The following is a 22,564-nucleotide window of genomic DNA, read 5'->3' on the forward strand; positions in this document are numbered from 1 at the left end:
TAAACCCTTGTTGTTGTCGTCCATCCATCCATGCATCCATCCATCCATGCATGCATCCATCCATCCATCCATCCATCCATCCATCCATCCATCCATCCATCCATCCATCCAGTCAGCCCAATTAACTCCACTGTTAAGATATCACATGTTTGTTTGGTCAACAGGCTTTTACACAGTATGATTGAGGATTTGCATGAAATGATTGAACATACAATGAAAAATAAAAATAGAGTGAACGTAAGGCAAGGTGAAGTGGGCGGGGCTTCATCCGTCAATCAGCGGATCAAATGCTACCACGTGGGCTTCCTGACATGATTAAAACGAAGACGCCGAAGAGAGACGTGTCCAAAGAGCGGCTCCACCTGCTCATTCCTTCTGCTTTCTACGGTCAGCGATGGAAAGCGGCGAGTTGCCGGAACTCTGCTACCCGCAGTCTAACGCTTCGTGCAGGACACCCAAGCAGCCGCCCGGCCATGCCATGCTGATCTACGTGCTGCTATCCATTGTCTCGTTCCTCACTGTGGCTCTCAACCTGCTTGTCATCGTTGCCATCTCCTACTTCAGGCACGCTTCTTTTGTTGTTTGTTCACAGTGGACGCAGACCTCATGATGTCGCTGTGCTCTCTCCAGACAGCTGCACACACCCACCAACCTCCTCCTACTTTCTTTGTCTGTCTCCGACCTCCTGGTGGGCCTCCTGCTCATGCCCGTGGAGATTATCTACATCGAGGCCTGCTGGTTCCTGGGCGACATGGTGTGCATGCTGTACTATGTGGGCGACTACATCATTACTTCATCCTCAGTGGCCAACATGGTACTTATCTCGGCGGACCGCTACGTGGCCATCAGCGAGCCGCTCTCCTACCCGAACCGGGTCACCACAAGGAGGGCGCAGGTCGGCGTGGGCCTCTGCTGGCTCTGCTCTGTAGTCTACCGGCTGTTGCTACTCCACGACCACCTGGAAGAGCCTGGTAAGTCCATCTCCTGCCTGGGGGAGTGCATAGTCATCATCGGCAACGTGGCGGGCACGGTGGACCTGGTTTGCACCTTTATCTTACCCATCATTGTCATCCTCATGCTCTACTTGAGGGTTTTTGCAATCGCCATCCGTCAAGCGCGCGGACTGCAATCACGTGTGGCTGCCGTCCATGTCCAGCGCATGGTGAAGAAGAGCGAATTGAAGGCAGCCAGGACTCTGGGTATCGTGGTGGTGGTTTTCCTCACTTGTTTCATTCCCTATTACGTGCCCACCTTGGCGGGCGAGGACACATCAGTGAACGCCACCTCGGCCGCCTTCGAGATCTGGCTGACCCACTTTAACTCCTGCCTGAACCCCATCATCTATGCTCTCTTCTACCCGTGGTTCCGTAAGAGCATCAAACTCATCGTCACACTTCAGATCTTTAAAGCTGGTTGCAGGGATGCCAACATACTTTAGCGGGATTGTAGTTGGGCTCTTTATCACATTTTAGCATTAAGAACATAATTGTTCTTTTTCAAAGACCTTCTAAATATTTACTTGTTTAGTCGCCATTACAGAAAGGGATTTTGCCTGATGCACTGTATGCACTCGTCTAATCTCAGCTTTCATTTGAATGAGTGGGTTCAATGTTTTGAGATAGTGTCTGTTGTAAATTGCTGCAAAGACATTCTTGAAAAATGACTTGTGATGACTATTGTAAAAAAAAAAATAAACACTATAGCATCAATATGTATTTGGTTTCCATTCTGTTGCATTTTAAGAGAAGCATCTGTTTTTTTGCATTTATTCCACAACTGCCTCAGCTTATTCATTTATTTATCTAGCTGGTGGGGTTTATAAAATGGTCTGGAGCCAAATCAGTATACAATAGCCTTTTTTTCCATTGATGAACTTAATTTGTTTAAATTAATTGTACAGACAATGTTGACTGGTGTATTCTAGTGTTTCGATTGGAGTTTTCCTGAAATTGTGTCACGGTTGTGTCCATTCTAATTAAACACATACTTTATTAGAACATGTTTGACATACAATAAACTATTGTATTTTATGATACAAGACAGGTTATGTTATCTCTCATGAGATGCATATTAAATTAACTTTGATTGGATTTCCATATTATTATTAGCCATCGAAATAAATGATGCAGAAAGTTTAATTGTTTATTTTATACTTAATTATATCATTACTCTTTGTCGGAAGTGCAATAGGGTAGAGCTGGGGTCTCAAGCTTTACTTTACGGTGACCATTTACTTTTCATTTTATGGCCCACTATTAGGTGTTTTGCGTTGTTGTTGTTGTTGTTTTTATATCATTTATGGGCTGCCATAAATGTGACTGACGGTGACATAGTCATTGACACGCCGCCGTCTCATTGACTTCTTACGGCACGTCTGGCACTGCAATAGGAAGGGCCCTGTGTTTCCGTGTCGGGGTAGCATAGAAAGGATCAGCGGGGGCAGCCATGACCCTCCACGCATCTCCTTTTAACTCCTCAGGGAAGTCGTATTCAGACGGCGGAGCTCGCAGGTCTTCAACTTGTGGCTCATCGTAAATGTGATCCATTTTCCTGTAGAGTGACGCAGTAGCACAACCCTCCAGGGCTTCATCTTGGAGGCGGGTCGAGTTTAGCGTCACCTCTGAGTACTCGCCGTCCTGTTGACTGGCGGATGTCGTACTTGGCGGTGTGCCGGGGGGCGTTGCAGGAAAGGACACCTGTGAGTAAGTAAAGTCTATGGATGGCGGCCTAGGGATGACGGGAGACCTTCTTACAGAGGTGGTGCCCCTGCGGTTATCCAACGTCAATCCACTGACCCCTGCCACTGTCTGCGACAAGGCCATGTCCACCTGAAACACCAATCAGGAGCAAATTTTAACATAAACACCCGTTGCGATATCATTTTATGACTCACGTACTGACCTGATCTGAAAAAGGCCAGTCGTAGGTGTGCGGCGTGGGCGGTAATGGTGGTAGGTTGACCTTCCGGGAGGGATCCCCCCTCATTGGCCTGCCTCCGGATGTTTGAAGGGCACGGTGAATGCTAATGGCCGCTTCCACTGCTTGGAATAGGGAGTGACCTTCTTTGGTGTCAAACTCAAAATTGCCTTCACCGGATTCACAACGACGACCCGCCTCCACTGAGAAACAGCTCTGAAATAAACGCACAGACCCACAAGAGTCATCCCCACTGTGTGTGTGTGTGTGCAATTATTCATGTGTGTGTATGCAACCTTGTCCCGTCCAAAGCGGCGAAGGAATTTGTATGGCCAAGACATCAGTGTAACGCCTTGATTGTCCAGTAGGTAGAGGGCATCCTCGCCCGCTCTTAGGATGCCATTGCCCTTTAAATCGCAATGTTCAGATGATGCAGTACTACGCACATGTACCTTGAAGTCACGGCCTGGAGACACACACATACACACAAACCCTGTTAGTTTGTCAATGAACTTTTGTCGCTAGCACAGATGTCGACTTCCTGTCTGAGTAGCTCATTTCCTGTGTGACCTATTGCATGAGTGACAGATGTCTAAAAATAACTTGGATATGCTGCGGTAAGAGCTCAAGTCAGCCATCATGCATTGCCACTCACTAGAAGGGCACATACATGTATATTTACATACATTCACACACACACACACACACACACACACACACACACACACACACACACACATGATCAACTCCACATCTGCCTTCAACTGAAAACAAAAGTTGGCTTTATTCGTCTGGAGAACTCATTTCCTGTTGCATACTTTGAGGCTAAACATTGCTCTCTCTTACACAGATGCGCCCGCACACAGACACACACTCGTGCAAACTTAGTACCTGTGCTGGTGGTGCTGCTGTACAAAACATTGTCCTCCATCCCTTCTTGGTCTTCTCTTTGTTCTTGTTGTCTGCCTCTGCTTTTGTGAGACTCCTCCCAGCTCACCTGCATGGAGGGTAGGCAAGATTTTGAAAATATATGCTCAATCATACCGAGTAGATACCCCTTCTTATTTTTTTACGCCACTTTAGCTGCTATCGGGGGGGGGTTATGTGATTAAACGGGATGTTTATCCTGGTAAATGTGGAATTGCAGTTGTTTGCGTACGGGAAAAGCGAGCTGGCACAGTGTCATGGCCCAGTCGCTGACGTGGTCAGTACGGGCCGCCAGCACCACAACCCTGTCGACTGTCTGGAGCCGAAAAGGGGCGGAGTCTGCAGGACATCCCTCCACATGGACATTGGTGCTCACTTGGACCAGGTCGGACAGACGGATCATCTGAGGGGTGGACGATGGATGCTATGATGTTATTAATAAGTGAACGTGGCACCGTGATAAGACAGATTGTCGGACAAAAGGACGGACCTTGGTGTGTTTGCGTCCACTTCTTTGCTTCTTCTCGCCGCTGCCGCCGTCTTTAATTTCCCACAATTCCAGACGGGAAATGGAAGAAGAACTTTCTCGGAAAAGCATCCCCCACATACTTTTCCACTTCTGCACACACATGCACAAGTTTAAACGTTTCTTCATCACGCAAAATGCTTACAGTCATGGTTAGCTGTGTTGGAGATGCTTACTTTTTGTCTTTCGGTTTGAATCAGAAGTAAAAATGAAACTTTCAAAGTGTGACTGTAAGAAAAGGAAGAAGAACTTAACTTCCGCACCACTATTAAAACAAGTTGGGAAGGTCACCGGTTTACCCAACACCAATACTTGTCTTGGGTTTTGCTTAAACTTAAGAAGTTCAAGGCCATTACAGAACTCATGCTTTCCAAACTACTAAAAGTGGTTGGAAGTAGAATGCAGTTCTCTTCTTAAGGGACATTTCAATCTGACTGCCAAACACAGAGTAAACGGGAAACTCCATGCTTTCTCAAGATGAAAGCCAGAGAAAACAGCAGGAGCTCTAGAATTGAACCTTGTGGAATCCCATAAGGCAGAGAGGTCGAATGAGAGTCAGAACTAGCATGGCTGACATATACGTATACTTGATACGAGACTAGACCTAGCGCTCATTCAAGACCAACCAATTTTCTAATTCAAAGCAAAGACAGCATTTTATCGGGAAATACAAAGGTATATGGAAAAATTAAAAAGTGTCGTTACGTACATTAAGATGACAAGATGAATCTCGTTAACCAAGTGAAGCAGACACAATCCATGTAACACAATACACAATGTGTCAACCTTCAAATATCACTATTAGGAGCAGCTTTTGTACTTAGCCTCAGCACTGAACAATCAAGTGACTGGATGGTCACCAGTGAACAAGTGACAAAAAAAAAAGCACCTTTAGATTCCCAATCACACCTGTAGAGACTTGTTGGTCTTAGATTAAGCTAACATGCTAAGAAATAGAGAAAACCTCAACACAGAAAGGCCGCAGTTGGGATTCAAACCCGGAACCTCATACCTTGGATGAAAATGTGCTAACCACAAGGTTATCAATGATAATTTATTGTGCTATTGCTGTAAATGACTATCATAAGAACAACAATGTTCAAAAACATGTTGTTTTTTTTAAGGCGTGTTGGTTGTTTCTATGTTAGCATTGGGTTTAAGTTAGTGTGCGTTACCTTTCCAAACCTGTGGTGCTGAAGGTAAACGTTTCCTTCTTTCTTTAAGTCCTCGTCCATTCTCACGTCGCCCTTGTTGTTGTCTTAATCCGCGTCTTGTCTTTTTGTGTGTGTGTCGTGCCCCCTTCGTGCTGACGTTTGTGGCTTCAACTTCCTGTTCTTGTGTTCTCATTGTCACTTCTTCTTCTCTTCTGCAGTATCAGCCTGACAGATGACATTGAGACAACTTCCTCTTGTACGTTTCTTAAAACTCACACACTCACACACCGCATTCGTAGTACACAAGATGAATTTGACGTACCGTAAATTTCGGACTATAAACCGCGGCTTTTTTCGCAAATTTTGAACCCGGAATCACGAGTTTTAAATGGTGCGGTTTATAATCTGGTGCGGTTTATAGTCCGAAAATTACGGTAGTTGCTGTTTGTATAGCAAAGCAACAAGACACTCTTCAGTTTGACTTAAGTATGTAACAGTTGTTTTATTTTTATTTTGTTTCGATATGTTTTGTATAGCTTGGATTTGATGCGGAAGCGCCGCCTCTTCACAGACCGCCAATCACGTTGCTGTTAAAAATACAAATCAGCACACGTTTTAACCTCATCTATCTTTGTATCTTTACAGTTTATCTTTCTCTATGTAAACTATTCAAGGTCAGTCAACGGTGGGCCAGAGGAGCAGACATCAACATCATCGTCATCATCATCAATAGAGGTCGTAGTCCAGGGCGTCACTCAGCTGTTTCATGACAGATACGTGATTGGCCAAGTAGGATGACAGCTCCTCTGAAGAACAAAAACATGACCAATCAGGAGAGAAGTATCATTGTGCGACCAATCAGAGCAATATATTGGGCGGTCGATCGGAAGAAAGCATTGAATCAAGTGGCGAGTGTTTTCCTCACCTGCTGGCAGGACCCCCAGCGCAGCAGAGGCAGAGACAGAGCCAAGTCTGTTGCGGGCTATGCAGTGATAAGTTCCTGAGTCTTGAGGCTCCGCCCCTTCAATCTGCAGCCAACTGGAGAGCTCAAATTGTTGAGGACCGCCGCGACTCTGGAGATGCACATCAAGGAAGGCTAGCCCCAAATTTATTCCTCGCGTTCATGCCAAATAAAAATCGAAGATAACGTTCTTCTATGTGAGGCAAACATTTCATTCATTTTCCTGGTATTTGTTATGCTTTGTTCTTTTGTAGTGTCATGCATGCACGTGTCACCTGCACAGAAATGTGCGGGTCGTCTCCGGGCAGGACGATGTCATTGTGGTTGTCTCCTTCGTCCTCATCCAGTTTGTCGCCACCACTTCGTTTGTCCTTACGCCATTCCACCGCCGCCATCGGGAAGGCGAATACCTCACACAGGAAAACAAGATGGCTGCCGCTCCCATTCACTTGACTTTTTGGGCCCACTTTGATCACTGGAACTGTGGCAAGGGAGGGGGTTAGGGTTGAGTCTGTTTATGTGTGTGTGTGTTGTGCATTTGTGAGACATGTGTGCATGTGCTCTACATACCAGTCTTGCAGGGACCACTCCCCCTGGTGTGCAGTTTGAGATCCGAAAATGCAGCCTCTTTGAAGTGGCACATGTTTGCATACGTCACTCCGTCACTTCCACACACCGCCTCGCGCTCCTCGCAAACACACACTTGCTCTTCTTCCTCCTCCTCCTCTTCCTCGTGGCCCCGTCCCCATCCAGCAGGTCTGGGATCCACCTGGCAACGCAGCCCGGCGCCGCAGAGTCCAAATCGGACATTGGTACCTCCTGGGTCGCAGGCTTGCCCCTCCAGGTTGGCACACTCCAAGCAGCAGCCGCAACGGTCCTTGACCACGCCGGCCCGACAGCCAAGAGTCGGCGGGCATAAGTCGGCTTGGCAAGGGCCGCAGCCCGCCGGAGCGGTCGTCGCATCGGTGATGGCGGTGGGCGGAGGGCTGGAAGGCTGGTTTTCAAGGGACCGGCACAGATGTGGGTTCGGACAGAGAACCAGGAGCAAAATCACAACTGGCAGAAACATGACTGCTCGAACTCTGCCCTACCAAAAGTCTTCCGTCAGACACAAAACGGATGGTACGAGACGCAAAATGTCAGGAGAAGAAACTAACTTTTGTTTTGTTCTTCTCAAGTTGAAACCATCTGAGCCGCTCGCGCTGCTTCCAACGGCACGTGTGTCATTACGCCATAATAACACAAACACTTCCTGTTTGTTCCTTTAAAGTAAAAGCATAACCGGAAGTGTGTTTTGGATTCTTGTCACTTTTTTCCAGCGATATTTTAAAAAGACAGATAATGCATAAAAAAGAAAAGTCCAAACTGCCCAAAAAAAAATAACTTTTATTGTACCTTTTGTCCCTTTCTTTGTTTTAGCCGTACTGTAGTTCACTGTCCCCCTATTCACAAAGAAATCCAGACACCAACAGCTGTTGCACTCATCAGGTCTGCAGACCACCTAGATGAAAAAAAATGTTTGAAAAGAAAGTGGCTATTCTAGGAGGGTTCCAGTAATTCTGAGGCAATGGCGAGACAATCTTTTCATCTTTTTTCTGCAACCCCCCCAAAAAAAGAGAATGGCATGGTGCGGTCTTTTTAGTTTCCTAACCCTCGACCTCTTTCGGACTTAAGTGTGACCGCTCTGCAAATAGCACAAATGTTAGGTTTGTGTTGGTTTGTGGCATGCCGCTGCCTACCAAACTCCACCCACACATGATGACAAAAAAACCACACATTTTCCCCCCTTTAAGATAGATTCTACATCAGAATTTTTTAGGTTGATCACAATCACTAATTAAAATCATAATCAATCACCCGATCACAAGATTTCGGAAAGCTGTTATTGTAAAGTGTTATTGTATCCAAATCATTCAATTATGGAGGAAAACTGGACTTTTACAATGTGGCTACTTTCAAAACATGCAATGCATTAAATTACAACTGCTGTTCGTGGAATTATTATTTCAATGAAAAACATGCACACTTACTGTATTTCCAGTATCCAAATAGGAACTCAACATAAGCAAACATCAATCTCTACGCATCAAAAACAAGGTACTCTAATACGATGGGTACATAGACAAGTAGTGCCAAAATTCATTTGTGGAAGCATCCACAACTTATGTGGAAAACACTACTGCCGTAACGCCTCAATTTGCGCATCATAAATGACATCAGCGATCCGATACCAATCAAAAAAATGAAACAATTTATATATCATCCAATCCGATAGAGTTGATTAGATTAGTGAAAACATTGTCAAATTTTACTTAAATAACTTTATTAACAAACAATGACCAAAACAGGCACTCCTGAACTCATCTTAACAACTTCAAGCACACGTGTAAACAAGAAACACTCAAACATTCAAAACTTCTCATTGGTTGCTGATAGTTTCACTGGGGCGTGGTTGGGTGGCGCCATTGGTGCCGATTCCAGAGAAGTGACTGGCAGGAGGTCCTGAGCCATCACATGCAAACTTCTGTGTGACACAGACACACATACCACAAACACACAGGTTAACAGTGACACATGCAGTCACTCAGTTTGCAATCTCACGTGCAGGTTGCAATTACACACACACATGTACACTCAAGCATTCAGTTTGCAATCTCATACACACACACACAAACACAAGGCGATACTTTTGTGTGTGTGAAAGTGTCGACTCACAGGAACGTCCCGCCGCCGTGTATTTTCTTTCGTCTTCACTTTTTTGCCATCACACGGCAGCGTGCGTGGAGATGTCGCCGTGGCAACAGGCTGCATAGTGGCCAGGAGGGCAGGGAGGGCAAACATGGACAAGAATCGAGCTTTCAACAGCACGTATGCTGGATTGGAGCCCAAACGATCCTTCACCAACGCACGCAGCAAAGACTCTATACCAACATCAAGGAAAACAACGTTATTCACACTGTGTGTGTGCGCACGTATGAATGTGTGCGTTTGCACACCTGTTTGGTCAGAGGAAGCATCAGGCAGGGGAGAGGGCATTGCCTGCGTCTGGGCATAGCTCTTTTGAAGTTGCGCGGCCTTTTCAGTGAGCTGAATTTTTTTGGCAAGGATGGAAGTGAGCGCGCTGAGGCTGCTGCTGCACGGAGGCAGATAGGGCAGAGACACGCCCATTCGTGTGGGCACGGCCACGCCTCCTCGGCCGCTCAGCCAATCACCAACCGCTGCTGGTGACTCCAGGAACACCAGGGAGGGATCGACGTTCAGAGCAGCAACCTCAGACCTCACGGGGGAGGGGCCGCTGGCAGAGGGAAGGGGTGCAAGGGGCGCACGTCGCACAAGAGGGGGTGATTGCAGGAGCTGGACACACCCACTGGCAGGAGCAAACCGAACCGGCGCCTGCACCCAGGGTAGCAGAGTCACCTGTGTGGCTCCACCCTCTTTGGTGTTGGACTTATGCCAACCTCGTCTCCTCTTTTTGGCGTCAGAAGCCTGCTGGCAGACAATCGCAATTAAAACAGTGCCTGTCCTTGTTTGTGTTCGTACATCCATGCTGGGATTTGTACATGCGTACGTGTGTGGATGTCCACCAGTGCGCATGAATGTAAGTGTGTTGCATGCACGTGTGTCTGTGTACGTGCTTGTGTCCATGCATGCGAGTGTTAGGGTGTGTGTGCACGTGGGTGTGTGCATGCTCATGCAATCCGACATATCTAACAATGAAATGCGAAAAAATTGGAGGGAGAAAAGGAGGGCTGGCCATAAATAAAAATCGGACCTGTAATTCAAGGGCCTTGTGAGTTGGCTTTCTAGCGCGTTTCCCTCCATCGGTGGGAAGACCTGCCCCAGAATCTTCTTCCCGCCCCCGTTTCTTCCCCGTGGGTTGCGGCTCAGGGATGGGGTTGGCATGGTCAGTAGTGACAGTGGAGGTGGGCCGTGCCAAGGAAAGTACGACAGATGAGTTGGGAGGGGGTGAACCAAGAGGGAGCGTGGCCTGGGCGGGGACCACAGGCAGGGGCGAGGACACTAAGCGCACAGAAAGAGGGGGTGACGTTAGCAGACAGATGCGAGGTGGAGGGGGGCGGGGGAGGAGGGGCACGAGGTGAGGCAACGTCTGTGGGGACAGAGAAGCGTGTCAATCACCATAAACAGATGTCAATCGATGGATATTGGAGAGAAAACGGTTTACCTTTGATTGGACTGGAAATGGAGGTGGAGCTCGAGGTGTCATGGTCAATAAAGGGGGCGTTGGCAAGAGGAAAACTGAAGGATGGGACTGCGGATGGATGAGAGTGGGCGGAGCCTGTCGCATTATCAATGCTGGCTGTGCATCTGGGGGGCGGGCCCGTGTGGAGCGCAACATGGCTGCCACAGTGTTGGGGTTCTTGAAGCCCGGGGACTTCCGTTGGGGCTTCTGCTGGGATGTCAGCTGAGAAATCTGGCCGGACCTCCGCTGCGGTGAGCGCGGAGGCGGCAGAGGCGCTCTCTGCCGAGGCGGCTGTTGGAGCTGCTTCTCACAACCCCGCTTGAGAATGACGTCCTTGCAGCCCGAGATGTCTATCATCATGGCCTGTAGGAGGAGCTTGAAGACTAGGGTGGAACTCAGTGCTGTTTTGTCCCCGAGGGCATCAGCCAGCGTGGGTGTGTCCTGGCTGGGCGTGAGGACGTTGCCCACCCAAGGTAACACGGCCGCCTGCAGCATGTAGTCCATCACCGTATCTGTCATGCGGGACCCCTTTTTGGGGCGAGGGTTGAGGTTTTTGCACTTATTACACAGGTGTGAACACAGCTGCTCCTGTGATATCATCATCATGCCGCCGTCCAGGTGGCGTTCCTCCCAGCTCAGCGCACGGGGAGGAGGACCCACTACCACCGAGCGGCCGAACTTGGCCACCACCGTGGACCGTACGTGTGCTGGTCTTGACTGGTGGTGGCCAGGTGCGGGTTCCAGCGTCACCAGCTGCGTGTTCGGGGAACTGAACTCTTGACTTTCTTTCGGTGGGACCCACTCATGCATGGGTGGGACCAGATAATGGTCTTCCTCCTGTTTCTCTTCCTTATTATTTCCCACTAATTCCTCCACCTCTTCTTCTTCTTCCTTTTCGTCATTACTGTCCATGTATGGAATCTGGTCCTCATCAGTGTCTTCCTGGCTGCTATCCTCTTCTTTCTCCTCTTCCTCCTCTTTGCATTTCTGCAGACGCCGCCGTTTTTTTGTGAGTGGGTTGTCCTGTTGGTGACAAAAATACATGCACACACACAAATATGAAGAGGTTCCATTGTGAGTTGTGTTAACACTGAATGCAATTGACTTTTCTGTACCAATGAAGGCCGCCTTTTTGCACGTCTCATCATTTTTTTCCACTCTCGAAGACACTGAGCGTCATTACGGTTTGGAATCTCTGCTGCTATCTTTGCCCAGCAACCTGCCGACCATGTGATAAACATTCGTCAGCACACACAAAATGTCCACAACTGTTGGTAGCACAATAACACAATAACCGAGGTGAGAACAATGGACACAGACCGACACCGTGTTTCTCCAGCAGCTGGAGGAGGAGTTGGTGCTCATGAGAATCAAAACTTCCTTTCTTGGTTCCTTCCTTTAGGCAGTCCAGATATCTGCGGGACAGATCAGAATCAGTCACGACAGTCGAGTCAGTTTCATCTATCCCGATGCTGGTCTTCCTCACCGGTCCCTGCAAGCTCCATCGGTGCGTCCTGGAACCTCCAAGCGGATTTTCCACCAACTCTTCTCCCCATGGCGTTTAACTGCTCTCAGCAACAGCTGTGAAGGGCGCGAGAAAGCAAGTGGACATTCAACTTTGACGCGTAGATTGGACAGTCTTCAGAATCATATGATGTCACCGTTCAGCAGACCTGATCCTCTTCTTTGGACCAGGGTCCTTTCTTCAGCTGGGGGTCCAGAACTGAACTCCATCTGTAGATGAGCTGAGAGATGTCTCGACCCTCCATAAAGTAGCTGACTGAGGGAACAAGAAAAGGGTTGTCAGGGGAGCGTCAGGGGAGCGTCCGTGCGGCGGGGCACCACAGGCGTTCTTACTCTGCGTGTATGGTGTGAAGTTCCCAATGCGCATCTTTTCGACTAACTGTGTGAGTTTCTGGTCCTCATCGGGGGTCCAAGCACCGCGTTTTAGAGAGGATGAGATGAATCTCTGGAATGTCTGCAGGCACATGAAGGCGGTGCGGCCCGTCTGATAAAACAACATAGGCGCGTCACCACAAAATCTCAGCGTGATCCATCTACGGTTTGAGGGAGCTCCTCCCTGCTCACCCCTAACTCCTGAGCGATGAGGTGCCAGTTGGTCTCCTTGTATCTGCTGCTGACCTCCTTGAGCTGCTGAAGCTCATCAGCACTCCAGCGTGTTTTGTTGACAGCGGGGTGCAGAACGTTCTGCCAGAAGAGACGAATGTCGTCCGTCTCGCGAAGGCCTTCAAACTGACAAATGTATTAGCCACACGCTATTAGGTCCAGAGGAAGAGCTTAGCAGTCGCGGACAATTTTCAACCGGCGCTCACGTACATCGATCTTGGCAATCTTCTGCCAGTCATGGTCATCGTACTGATTCCCAACAAGCTCCTCCTCCTTTTTCTCTCTGGCCAATCACAGCGAATGAGTGTCAGTCGGTGTCAGCGCAAGCACACTCAAACAGACTGCTAATAACATGCCAGATATGAAGAAGTGCAGAAGAACTTTGGTTGGCGTATGATTTGTTTTTTGATAAATTCTTTCGCCAAAAAGTTGTCCCTGTTTTGGGACTTACATAATCTTTTTCAAAAATATCAGCTGTCAGCAACTCTATCAGCAAAGTCTACAGAAACCTGAGAACAATGCTAAGTATTTAAATCATGGATGTTGGAGGAGGGAAACATTTAAAACAGACTGGCTGGTGGCCCTCGAGGACCAGAGTTGGACACCCCCAATACATGATATCCTATGAGAATTATGGCTTTTGGTACATTTTAGATTTTCAGATTTTCTTGAACCGATTCATCACGAAAACAAAGGTCCCGCTGTAAACACATCATACTTGATGGATTTGATGTCTTTCTCCAGATTTTCAATTTGAATTTTGAGCTGCCGCTTGTCATCTTCCGATATGTCCGATAACGTCAACTTCTGACTCAGGTAGTCCATCCTGAGAAACATCAAGAGAAAGAAGACAATGTTGAAACAATGAATGAAGAAGAGAAGGACTGGGGAGAAGAAAAAAAAGGAGGAGAAAGAGGAGGTGGATGATACACTTAACCTGGACAGCTTGGGCTGGATGAGTCTCTTCATACTGTCTCTGGTCACCGCGTCAATCAGCAACGTCTTCTGCCAACCCTCCCCTGAACACACAAGCAAGACAATGTAGACTGGCAGACGCTGACAATGTGGACCGTGGCCATGGTGACAGTACTCACATCGTTTGACTTTCACCTTGCTGCTATCGAGGCAACCCTTCATCTTCATCATTCTGTCCTTTGTATCACAATTGGCAGGAGGACCCTAAGGGCGGACGGAACGGCGTTGCAATTGTTGAAAGGTCACATAACTGAAAAGTTAAGTGCTGATGAGGCGAAGGCCTCACCAGGCCGGTGACTTTGTCCTTGAAGTACGGCTTCAAGAAGTGACCCAGGAATAAGTTGCTCTGCTTTGGGCACGACGAAGAGGCAAGTTCTTCTTTGGAAGATTCTCTGACTGGCCCAGACAGTTGAGACAGTGCCTCCCTCTATGTGAACAGACACATGTGCACACACACACATTTGTATGATGACTAGTGTGTGTGCGTGTGTGTGTGTGTCTGTGACTTGCAGCCATCATTGCATTCCTTCCATGGTGATAATGCACAATTGGATATGCTCTGCTACGAAATGTGTTTGAATATATTTTTTGAAGATATCTAAAAATATCAACCCAGTGGTTGCGGGCCACAGAGGAGGTAGGCTGGTGCCCAAGTAGAGCTTTAACCCTAACCCCCTGGTGTGCTTGGGTGTATGCTTGTGCCTTATTGACCTGTTGTCGTTGGTTGTGCGACAGCAACGTTTCCAGCTGCTTGAGCTTCTCTTCAAGGATCTGCTGGTACACCAGGTTCATTTGAAGGCACGAGTCCACATTATTGGACAGACCCAGCTGACGTCAACACACACATATAGGTTTTGGCAAGTTAGCATGCTGTTGAGCGGTTACATGTTCAAAAATGTTTGACGCTCTACTGACCTCACTTTCACTGCTGCTGTTGATGCTGTCATCATCATCATCATCATCTAACAAACACACACAAACGATGACAGTGAGTCGACAAACAGGCACACGAGAGGAAATGGAAGTCGCAACTACCTGACACAGTGATGGTGCTTTGTGGTCCCAGAAATTCCTCCAGGTTCTGGATCTCTGTCTCGATTTTTTGCCTCTCAGCCAGCAAACCTGCAGTTGACTGAACGTACACACACAAATACACACCTACCATTCAACTTGTGAAATGAGAACCTTGTCCTATCTAGTGTTGCTGTGCTCAATTCCAAAATTCAGATTATTTATGGCGTAAGAAGAAACTCTGTTAATGCCCCCAGGCGGCCAAGGCTGGTAGCAGCACAACAAGCAACACAACCGGTGACAAAAACGGTTTAATTCTTTTTAATTTTCAGGAAGAGTGTAACCACAATAAAAATTGAGGGGCACTAGTGTGCACGTGTGTATTACCTGCCCCGCCTCCTGGTCTGTGTCAAAACTGGACTCGTCATCTAATTGAGAGATAAGATGTTAATATCACAAGAGGGTCACAGTACAGTCAATAATACTGTTAGCGTCATCAAACAGGAAGTAACAGGAACCTTTTGTTGACACTTTTTGGATGAAACTTGGCTCGCCTCCATTTGACAGAAACAAAATCAATCAAACGTGTCAAAAGTGCAGAGATAACCTGTGTCGTCGCTGCTGACTTGTAGCAGTTCATCGTTGCTGGCACATAAACGTCTCTGCAAAAGTTCCACTTGTTGCTGGATCCTCTCTCTCTGCTCACACAACGACATGACTACACATAAACACAGAAAGAAAAAAAAAATTAGTATCATAAATAACATGGACACGTGTATTAGTACACAAGCATGCAGATGTTTTATCGAATTAATCAATTTACCATAAACAAATCGACAGATAAATAAATTATTAAAATAATTACAGCACTAATCTACAAAAATTTGGGTTTGTGCCCACTTCAAGTTGAGAACCACATACAATTCCATAATAAGTTGATTGCAATTGTGCAACTCTAGAAACATGTTTCAGTGTCTGATAAAGGTGCCGGACAGAGGTCTCATATCTCATAAAGACAGTAAAACACTCAAAAGTTGTGCGAGGAGAGGGTTCAGAAGCAAATTTGACTTTCTTATTATTAGACCCAGGAACACAGGATGGGCAAGAAAACAATTATGATAAAGAAAACTTGAAGTGACATTAATATGTGCAATACATTCATATGGAAATGTATGCTGTAATCTAACTGAAAAATTGGGTGCAAACTTAATGTGCAGCGCCACCCAATAGGAGATAGTATCTTTAAGGACACTACCATGACTAAATAACCATATTACATAAGAAAACAATACAAACAACTTTACTTATAGCGCAATAATATCGATACTGCAATATGTAACATCATATGGCATATTGCATGGTTTTTTTTTTCAATATCATGCAGCCCTACTTTGAATATATTAGAAAGTATGTCATCTTTACCAATCATTTCAGTAACTCGAGGCAGAGTATGGTCACCATAAATGTAGTAGTAGTAGTAGTACATACAAAGATTACACGCAGGCAAAGTAGACACACAACAGTACATGACAGTACTTTACAAGTACACTTCATTTACCACAACACACCTTACACAACAGTACATCACAATACAAGTACACTTCATTTACCACATTATCTATTGACAGTATTTGAGAGTAAAAGTACACGCTTATTATTGAGGCGGGTAGTCTGACGTACCTTTTTATTAGACTTAGTACTAATTTCCAAGTCGTTCCATCAATGTTCTTTTGGGTTTCGTATTTTGGCGTATTACCCAGCAGCCTTGGCGTCTTTCCAGCGCAAAAAAATAATAAACCTACAACATAGCGGCTCAGCACTGCATCACAAATAACGTGCTCTAAGAACGTTTAAAAACGTCAGAGAATTTCAAAAATGTAAAAGGAAGGGCCCAAAATAGTCATAGACACAAAAATAAGTGACGGTAAGCGGTCGGACTTTCAATGGCTTCCTTATTCGTCATCTCCGGTGGTCCGCCCTTTACTTCCGGGTTGACTTATTTAATTTATTTATTTAAGGGCGCAAGTAGATTTAGGGGCACTTGCTGTAAATTGCCTTGTAAAGTGAATATACATCACACTAATTTTTACTATATTACTGAGAAATGGCGGAAAAAGGTTAAGAATAGCAAATTATGATTTTAAAAAAAAAAACAGCAAATAGTTGCACTGAAATTTATTTTTCAAATTTTTGCTTTTTGATTGTCCCTTGTTAGATCCTGTGGCATGACTTCAAGGAAGCTATTCACACCAGACATCCCAAGAATCTTGGTAAACTGCAACAGTTTGATTTTTAAAGAGGAATTATCAAAATTTCATCCTGATCATTGTGCTTGTGGGCTCTGCAACTACAGTGTATGTTTATATTGAGGTTACTGCTGCCAATGAGGTGAGACCAGTTCTTAAATGCAATTTGTGTATTAGTTGAAGCAAAATCTGTTTTATATTCTTTTGAATTGGTCGGTAACTAGTCCAGGTTGAACCTGAGCCCAGCTCGCCAAATGACAACAAGAGCTTTACAAAAGGAATAGACGGGAGAAGTGATTAAAAAAAATAGCAAAGTGAGCAAAAATAAACTTGAACTTTATTGTGTATTAAGTGATGTGGCGTCTTTGCACGCACTGCCCCCCTCTGTATAATGTCATGAGGGGGGAGGAGTCTAGCGGCGTCGATATAAGATGTCCCACGAGCGCCTCCATTTGAGCGCTCGCAGCTGATCGGCCGACAGTTCTGGGCTCCCAAAGGTCAAAGGGCTGAAGATGTAATAGGACAGGAAGACGCACACCAACACAACAAATGCACATGCCAGCAGCACGCGGCGGTGTGCGTCCTTGCTGAAAACACATGAACGGACAGACACACAACAGACACAGTCACATGAATCCTTGTTCTTCTACATGGTGACCCTCGCAATGAGGTTTGTTTTTAGCATGGATGATGTCAATGCCAAACTACAGTATGAGCGTCCATGGCAGGTGCGTGTGTTTGTGCCCATGTCTGTGTAACAGGGCTACTTTTCTTGTATGTGCACATGTACGGCTATTGCGTGTGTGTGCATGTACCTGAGTACGTGTGTGTACACGTGCTCCAGCAGGGCGGCGCTGAGCAGGTGCAGGAAGACGAGAGCGGGTAGGTAGTGGTAAAGGAACAGACGCTTGTCCATCAACGCGAAAGGAAGAAAGTTCAACAACCAGCCGCCAACGCACAACACGCCCAGCAAGCTGAAACGCTCCCACGCAGCTGCAAACGCACGTGCACGGACAAACACACACAAACAAAAACCCGTTAAAATTAGTAGCATGGGATGTTTGTTGGTTAATGTGTGTGCACGTGTACCTTCAGGTAAGTCTTTGAAGCCCCGCCTCCTCCTCAGCAGGTAAATGGCTGCCATGATGTGATAAGCCAGCAGGCTGAGGTTGGCCACACCCCATGATATGGGGTTACCAATTAGGTGAATCTGAGCCTGACACACAAACACACGCAGGTTACTCACTCGTTATGTTCATACATAGATGTTATAATCTCTCAGACACACACGTGACAATCTTGTGTGTGTGTCTCACATTTGTGGATGGGTGGAGCCAGTAGGCAATGTTTGTTTCCATGGTGATCCACTCCAAAGGGGCGGAGCTATATTTGTGCTCATTGTCTTCCTGTTTCACCGTCAACATCCGCCACTAGTGGTGACATCACAGCCTGACATCACTTTCCACAACAGCACCATACAACATCATCTTTGGCAATTACAACCAACCTGAACTTCCAGAAACTTGGACCACAGGGAAATTTTCCGGTTCACGTCAATGTGTGAAGGGGAGTGAAGCTCCGCCTCCCTATCCTTCTGCTCCTCACCTGGAAACATGTGAACATGCACACTATATGTTTACCATGGTTGGTGCAGGTTCCGGCATATAGAAAACATTAAATCAGCACCAGGGACAGCGACCTTTACTTTTAAGGCAATAAAGTGTAACCAGTGACGCAGGCTGCCTTCTGCCATTGTTACCTAAGAAGTTGGCACACTGAACAGTATGAAAGGTGTCTGTGGTCAATAATAAAGTGTGGTGAGTGTTTCCTGGGCGTACTGGTTCCATATCTGTGCTCCTCCACTGTCCATGTCACGCCGCTGCTGTGACCTTTCACCTTCTCTCCAACCACCTCCATTTGACCCGACGCCCAGTCTGGAAGGGACAAGCCGCTCAGCTAACACGCACACGCACGCACATATTCACAGATAGGTTTGTGTGAATCAGGAGTACGGTAAATGTGGGTGATGATGTGTGTGAGGCGACATCTTGTTCCTACCTTGAGGACTGCTGACGTGTTGACGTGAATAAAGCGAACCTCTGACGAGATGGTCTTCCACACCTCGGAATCATCTTCGCGGTTCACAATGTCCTGAAACGCCCGCAACCAACATCATCAGTATCATCATCGTAACAACCATCATTGTCGTCATTTTCATCACTTTCATGAATGTTGACAAAAGACTTGTTATTGTGTTGAACCAAACGTCGTATGGAAATTAACTCTTGTTTCACAATTTCCATGAGCGTTTTACGAAATGCTTAACTTGATCGTACATACTATAACAGATTCTACATTAGCTGGCAACGCCAAGGCTATTTTAGCGAACAAAATTAATAAAATAAACAAACAAAAAAATATTTTATCAATTAAATAAATAAAAACATAAAAAAAATATTTAAAAAAAAATAATAATTATGTATAAAAAACTAAGAAAACTGGAACTATAACTACAGTAAAATGCCTTTTGTTTGAGTCTTTATCGGCTAATTCCATACATATGCCTTTCGGATTAAATTTACATGTATTAATTTTCGGCGCTGCTTGTTTTATGAGCCAATAAGTTCCGGTGAGGTGACCTACCACTCTCCAAAGGTTCTGCGCGGGCATGGACACGTTGAAGTCGATGTAGCCCGATACTTCCTGGGCATGGGGGCTGACTGGGGCTGCGACGTCGTGGCTGCCGTACACAACAAAACACAAAAGTAACTACCGTGCTCACGGGCATGCTCGAATGCATCGTCAGATGACGATCGATTACCTGTTGAGGAATCGCGATGTCATCCCGTGAAGCAGCTGGACAATGTCGCCATGACGCACTGTGCGAGGAGGATGCCCTACGGCAAGGTCGGCCCTGAGGCACGCAACGGACACGTTGACACACGTTGACCGTACACACTAACCACCCACCGGGTCACCTACCTGTCAGTATTCTTGACAATCCACCAGTTGTTGACATCCTTGAAGGCATAACAGGTCACCTGCTGCTGGTGAGAGCTGCCACGACCGTTCTCATACCTGCACACGCACACACAGAGTTCGCAAGGTGCCATCTGATTGGCTGCTGGTCTGTGTGAGCTGGCGGCAAGTAACCTGATTGGATAGTTGGCTTTGTGTGAATGCAGCCAGCATGGGACTGAATGGGAGGCAGAGCTTCTCAAAGTCACCTGACTACCATAAGCCACCTCCAGCGGCTGACCTTGCGTGATCCGTGACAGACCGCCCTGAATGATACAATCGATCAGCATTATGTATTTTTCAATACGTGTGTGTGTGAGTACGCACACGCACGTGTACCTCAAGGCTAGCTTGGAAGGCGGGGCTCATCAGCTGGTCATGTGGTCCAGTGCGATGTAGAAGAGTGAGGTGCAGATAAAAGCAGAGGACGTAGAGCATGACAGGAAGCACCAGCAGACACACACCGCGACACACACACTCAACAAACACATTCACCTAACACACACAGACGTGTTAAAGTGCTTCTGGGGATGCTTCGTGTACATCTGTGTGCATGTGTGCACTTACACCGCTCACTCGGGTGTTGCCAATTAGCTTCCAGCAGTGCACACAGGCCATGCCTACCAGCAGCAGGTAGGAGAAGGCACCTATGTACTTCACTCTGAACATGCGCACACAAGTCACATTTAGTGTTTGTGATTGTGTCTGCGCGCGAATGCTGTCTGTGTTTCTCACCCTATGGTGGCAGCGCAGCATGTTCCACAGAGGAGGAGCCAACCGTATCTGACAGGCCAACTGTGAGGTCACAGGTCAGAGCTCACACTATGTCCACCCTGCAAAGTTCAAAAGCGCCGAGGGCCTGGACTCACCTGCTGGAGGCACGGTAGAAACGCAGGTAAGACAGGAAGGACAAGAGGATGAAGAAGATCAAGATGCTCTCCAGCAACATCAGTCGCGATTGGACAATCAGAGCGTTGTCTGCCAACAACAACAGGGACATCAATTTACTACGTCCGCGCGTGCGAGTGTGACATGTGGTTACCTAGCAACAGCAGCAGCGCTGCTCCCAACGCTGACACGTGACCAAAGCCCAACTCCAGAGTAACGCAATACGCCAGAGGAACGCACAAAGCTCCACACACAGCCGGGAGGACACGCAGACTCCACACGCTCACACCGCATGGGTACTCTGTCGCGCAAAACACACAAATAGAATCAACAATGCAAAACACAAAGACATGTACAAACGCAACAAAGTTTATGTTATTCTACCTGCTCCTATTCGATTCCATGTGAAGTTTCCATCAAATTCTCCGAGGTAGGCTGCAAAGTGCACACGCCCACACACATCAGTGACAGAGTCACACAGACAGGTATTAGGGTCATTATGGTAACCTACCCCCCAATGCCAGGATCATGTGCCCGAGTGGCGGTCCACTGTCATCAATGAAGAAAATCCTCTTCATGTAAAGAGACACAAACTGTCCGTAGTACACTTCATCAAAACTGCACACAGACACACAACACAAACATGTCCATGTCCATGCCTCATTATAAGCATCTTCCAAATTGCCTCTCCTCACAAGGGTCGCAGTGGTGCTGGAGCCTATCCCAAAGATTTTAGGACGGTAGGTAGGGTACACATTGAACTGGTTGCCAGCCAAACGAAAGCACATGCAGAGACAATGTATGTTAGATATGACATTGTGAAGTGTGCTGAGTGCTGCTTACACAACAGCGTTGGGGTGCACAATGTGGTGCACCCGGGTCCAAAAGGCAAGCAGCGACACCAGGATCAGAAGCAGGTCCACGCGAAGGGTCACCACCAAGGGAAGCTGCAGCACCATTGTCAACACTAGTTGTTTGTTGAGAAATTGGGAGAATTTTTTTTTTTACAGCGCACTCTGACATACAGCAACACCTTCAGATGTGACTGACCTGATTTACAAGATTTTAGAAATGCGAGTCGTTGTTTGGCAGATCTTGCTACATATCTGTACTTCTATTTGAGTATGCATTGAATAATTTTGCTATCTGTGTATTGGACGTATTGATCATCTATACGTCAGCTGTGTGAAAGATGTATTGATCATCACTATGTCATCATTTTTTTTCCTTCTTCATTGTGTTATGACGGTATTTTTATGGTTATGTTGTGTAAAAATATTGAAAACAATTTCTTTGTTCATCTTTTAACAGTTTTTTTTAATCTATAATGTATGCAAAGAAATGTTTTAGTACTCACGAGCGCGTCATACCTCATGACAGCCGCTAGCATAACACTACAGCTAGCCTCGCTAGCACACTAATGTCGCGTCCATGTCGTAAAGCTAACGCCAATGCTTACAGTGTGCTCACAGCGATTCCATCCAGTCAAACGTGTTGAGCATCCTGGCCAAGTTGCGGCAACCAATCCGCCAGCCAGTGCGGTTCGTTCCGATCCTTTCGCGTCTACACTTCCTTTGCTAGAAGTTAACTTGCAAGCGACGCTTCTGTGACGAT

The 22,564-nt window shown here is 46.6% G+C and overlaps 5 protein-coding genes across 8 annotated transcripts; 1 reads left to right on the top strand and 4 right to left on the bottom strand.

Moving 5' to 3' along the window:
* Positions 1 to 332: 332 nt before the first annotated feature.
* LOC119115361 (trace amine-associated receptor 7g-like) lies at positions 333 to 1,789 on the top strand. The gene is made up of 2 exons (XM_037239796.1): positions 333 to 564; positions 631 to 1,789. The coding sequence occupies exons 1-2, from the start codon at positions 395 to 397 to the stop codon at positions 1,436 to 1,438; spliced, it is 978 nt and encodes a 325-aa protein (XP_037095691.1). The 5' UTR covers positions 333 to 394; the 3' UTR covers positions 1,439 to 1,789.
* A 335-nt stretch (positions 1,790 to 2,124) lies between these two features.
* dok2 (docking protein 2) lies at positions 2,125 to 5,797 on the bottom strand. 2 transcript variants are annotated; one of them, XM_037239794.1, is made up of 7 exons: positions 5,545 to 5,797; positions 4,334 to 4,462; positions 4,076 to 4,246; positions 3,808 to 3,913; positions 3,213 to 3,391; positions 2,902 to 3,132; positions 2,125 to 2,828 (listed from the first exon to the last, which is right to left on the bottom strand). In XM_037239794.1, the coding sequence occupies exons 1-7, from the start codon at positions 5,602 to 5,604 to the stop codon at positions 2,364 to 2,366; spliced, it is 1,341 nt and encodes a 446-aa protein (XP_037095689.1). In that variant the 5' UTR covers positions 5,605 to 5,797; the 3' UTR covers positions 2,125 to 2,363. The 2 variants fall into 2 exon arrangements, with proteins under 2 accessions (XP_037095689.1, XP_037095690.1); XM_037239795.1 differs by having other exon boundaries at positions 3,213 to 3,382; positions 5,545 to 5,795.
* A 202-nt stretch (positions 5,798 to 5,999) lies between these two features.
* Positions 6,000 to 8,156, bottom strand: LOC119115515 (kazal-type serine protease inhibitor domain-containing protein 1-like). The gene is made up of 4 exons (XM_037240062.1): positions 7,055 to 8,156; positions 6,760 to 6,965; positions 6,449 to 6,596; positions 6,000 to 6,329 (listed from the first exon to the last, which is right to left on the bottom strand). Exons 1-4 carry the CDS (start codon positions 7,551 to 7,553, stop codon positions 6,250 to 6,252), a joined length of 933 nt encoding a protein of 310 aa, XP_037095957.1. The 5' UTR covers positions 7,554 to 8,156; the 3' UTR covers positions 6,000 to 6,249.
* Positions 8,157 to 8,562: 406 nt separating this feature from the next.
* snapc4 (small nuclear RNA activating complex, polypeptide 4) lies at positions 8,563 to 16,761 on the bottom strand. 2 transcript variants are annotated; one of them, XM_037240048.1, is made up of 22 exons: positions 16,479 to 16,761; positions 15,406 to 15,516; positions 15,186 to 15,226; positions 14,823 to 14,919; positions 14,703 to 14,749; positions 14,499 to 14,615; positions 14,074 to 14,214; positions 13,907 to 13,991; positions 13,750 to 13,831; positions 13,531 to 13,638; positions 13,023 to 13,095; positions 12,774 to 12,938; positions 12,543 to 12,693; positions 12,359 to 12,465; positions 12,172 to 12,266; positions 12,006 to 12,100; positions 11,801 to 11,904; positions 10,668 to 11,708; positions 10,257 to 10,592; positions 9,481 to 9,970; positions 9,200 to 9,405; positions 8,563 to 9,008 (listed from the first exon to the last, which is right to left on the bottom strand). In XM_037240048.1, exons 2-22 carry the CDS (start codon positions 15,512 to 15,514, stop codon positions 8,904 to 8,906), a joined length of 3,795 nt encoding a protein of 1,264 aa, XP_037095943.1. In that variant the 5' UTR covers positions 15,515 to 15,516; positions 16,479 to 16,761; the 3' UTR covers positions 8,563 to 8,903. The 2 variants fall into 2 exon arrangements, with proteins under 2 accessions (XP_037095943.1, XP_037095942.1); XM_037240047.1 differs by having other exon boundaries at positions 14,820 to 14,919.
* A 603-nt stretch (positions 16,762 to 17,364) lies between these two features.
* Positions 17,365 to 22,564, bottom strand: pomt1 (protein-O-mannosyltransferase 1). Of its 2 annotated transcripts, XM_037240055.1 has the most exons (21): positions 22,410 to 22,562; positions 22,156 to 22,157; positions 21,794 to 21,920; positions 21,462 to 21,568; positions 21,335 to 21,385; positions 21,105 to 21,251; positions 20,932 to 21,040; positions 20,798 to 20,857; positions 20,630 to 20,723; positions 20,402 to 20,557; positions 20,198 to 20,328; positions 20,027 to 20,122; positions 19,866 to 19,958; positions 19,688 to 19,784; positions 19,103 to 19,195; positions 18,883 to 19,000; positions 18,552 to 18,649; positions 18,361 to 18,474; positions 18,134 to 18,260; positions 17,860 to 18,037; positions 17,365 to 17,631 (listed from the first exon to the last, which is right to left on the bottom strand). In XM_037240055.1, the coding sequence occupies exons 3-21, from the start codon at positions 21,907 to 21,909 to the stop codon at positions 17,457 to 17,459; spliced, it is 2,160 nt and encodes a 719-aa protein (XP_037095950.1). In that variant the 5' UTR covers positions 21,910 to 21,920; positions 22,156 to 22,157; positions 22,410 to 22,562; the 3' UTR covers positions 17,365 to 17,456. The 2 variants fall into 2 exon arrangements, with proteins under 2 accessions (XP_037095950.1, XP_037095951.1); XM_037240056.1 differs by lacking the exon at positions 22,156 to 22,157 and having other exon boundaries at positions 21,794 to 21,917; positions 22,410 to 22,564.

The sequence above is a fragment of the Syngnathus acus genome, chromosome 21 (genome assembly GCF_901709675.1).
Source record: "Syngnathus acus chromosome 21, fSynAcu1.2, whole genome shotgun sequence".
Classification (NCBI taxonomy): domain Eukaryota; kingdom Metazoa; phylum Chordata; class Actinopteri; order Syngnathiformes; family Syngnathidae; genus Syngnathus; species Syngnathus acus.

Bases quoted from the DNA above. Each gene is read 5' to 3' on its own strand.
- LOC119115361 (XM_037239796.1), top strand. From the start codon at position 395: ATGGAAAGCGGCGAGTTGCCGGAACTCTGCTACCCGCAGTCTAACGCT. The intron at 565-630 runs GCACGCTTCTTT...TGCTCTCTCCAG, and splicing joins GTTGCCATCTCCTACTTCAG to ACAGCTGCACACACCCACCA.
- snapc4 (XM_037240047.1), bottom strand. From the start codon at position 15,514: ATGTCGTTGTGTGAGCAGAGAGAGAGGATCCAGCAACAAGTGGAACTT. The intron at 11,709-11,800 runs GTACAGAAAAGT...TGTCACCAACAG, and splicing joins CAAAAAGGCGGCCTTCATTG to GACAACCCACTCACAAAAAA. The intron at 9,971-10,256 runs GTCCGATTTTTA...GTCTGCCAGCAG, and splicing joins ACAAGGCCCTTGAATTACAG to GCTTCTGACGCCAAAAAGAG.
- LOC119115515 (XM_037240062.1), bottom strand. From the start codon at position 7,553: ATGTTTCTGCCAGTTGTGATTTTGCTCCTGGTTCTCTGTCCGAACCCA. The intron at 6,966-7,054 runs GTATGTAGAGCA...CCCTTGCCACAG, and splicing joins GAGTGGTCCCTGCAAGACTG to TTCCAGTGATCAAAGTGGGC. The intron at 6,330-6,448 runs GTGAGGAAAACA...TTTGTTCTTCAG, and splicing joins GCTGGGGGTCCTGCCAGCAG to AGGAGCTGTCATCCTACTTG.
- pomt1 (XM_037240056.1), bottom strand. From the start codon at position 21,909: ATGGTGCTGCAGCTTCCCTTGGTGGTGACCCTTCGCGTGGACCTGCTT. The intron at 21,569-21,793 runs GTAAGCAGCACT...GTCTGTGTGCAG, and splicing joins GTGCACCCCAACGCTGTTGT to TTTTGATGAAGTGTACTACG. The intron at 19,001-19,102 runs GTAGGAACAAGA...TGTGCGTGTTAG, and splicing joins ACACGTCAGCAGTCCTCAAG to CTGAGCGGCTTGTCCCTTCC.
- dok2 (XM_037239794.1), bottom strand. From the start codon at position 5,604: ATGGACGAGGACTTAAAGAAAGAAGGAAACGTTTACCTTCAGCACCAC. The intron at 4,247-4,333 runs GTCCGTCCTTTT...TCCACCCCTCAG, and splicing joins GTGGACGCAAACACACCAAG to ATGATCCGTCTGTCCGACCT. The intron at 3,914-4,075 runs GTACGCAAACAA...CCCTCCATGCAG, and splicing joins TGTGCCAGCTCGCTTTTCCC to GTGAGCTGGGAGGAGTCTCA.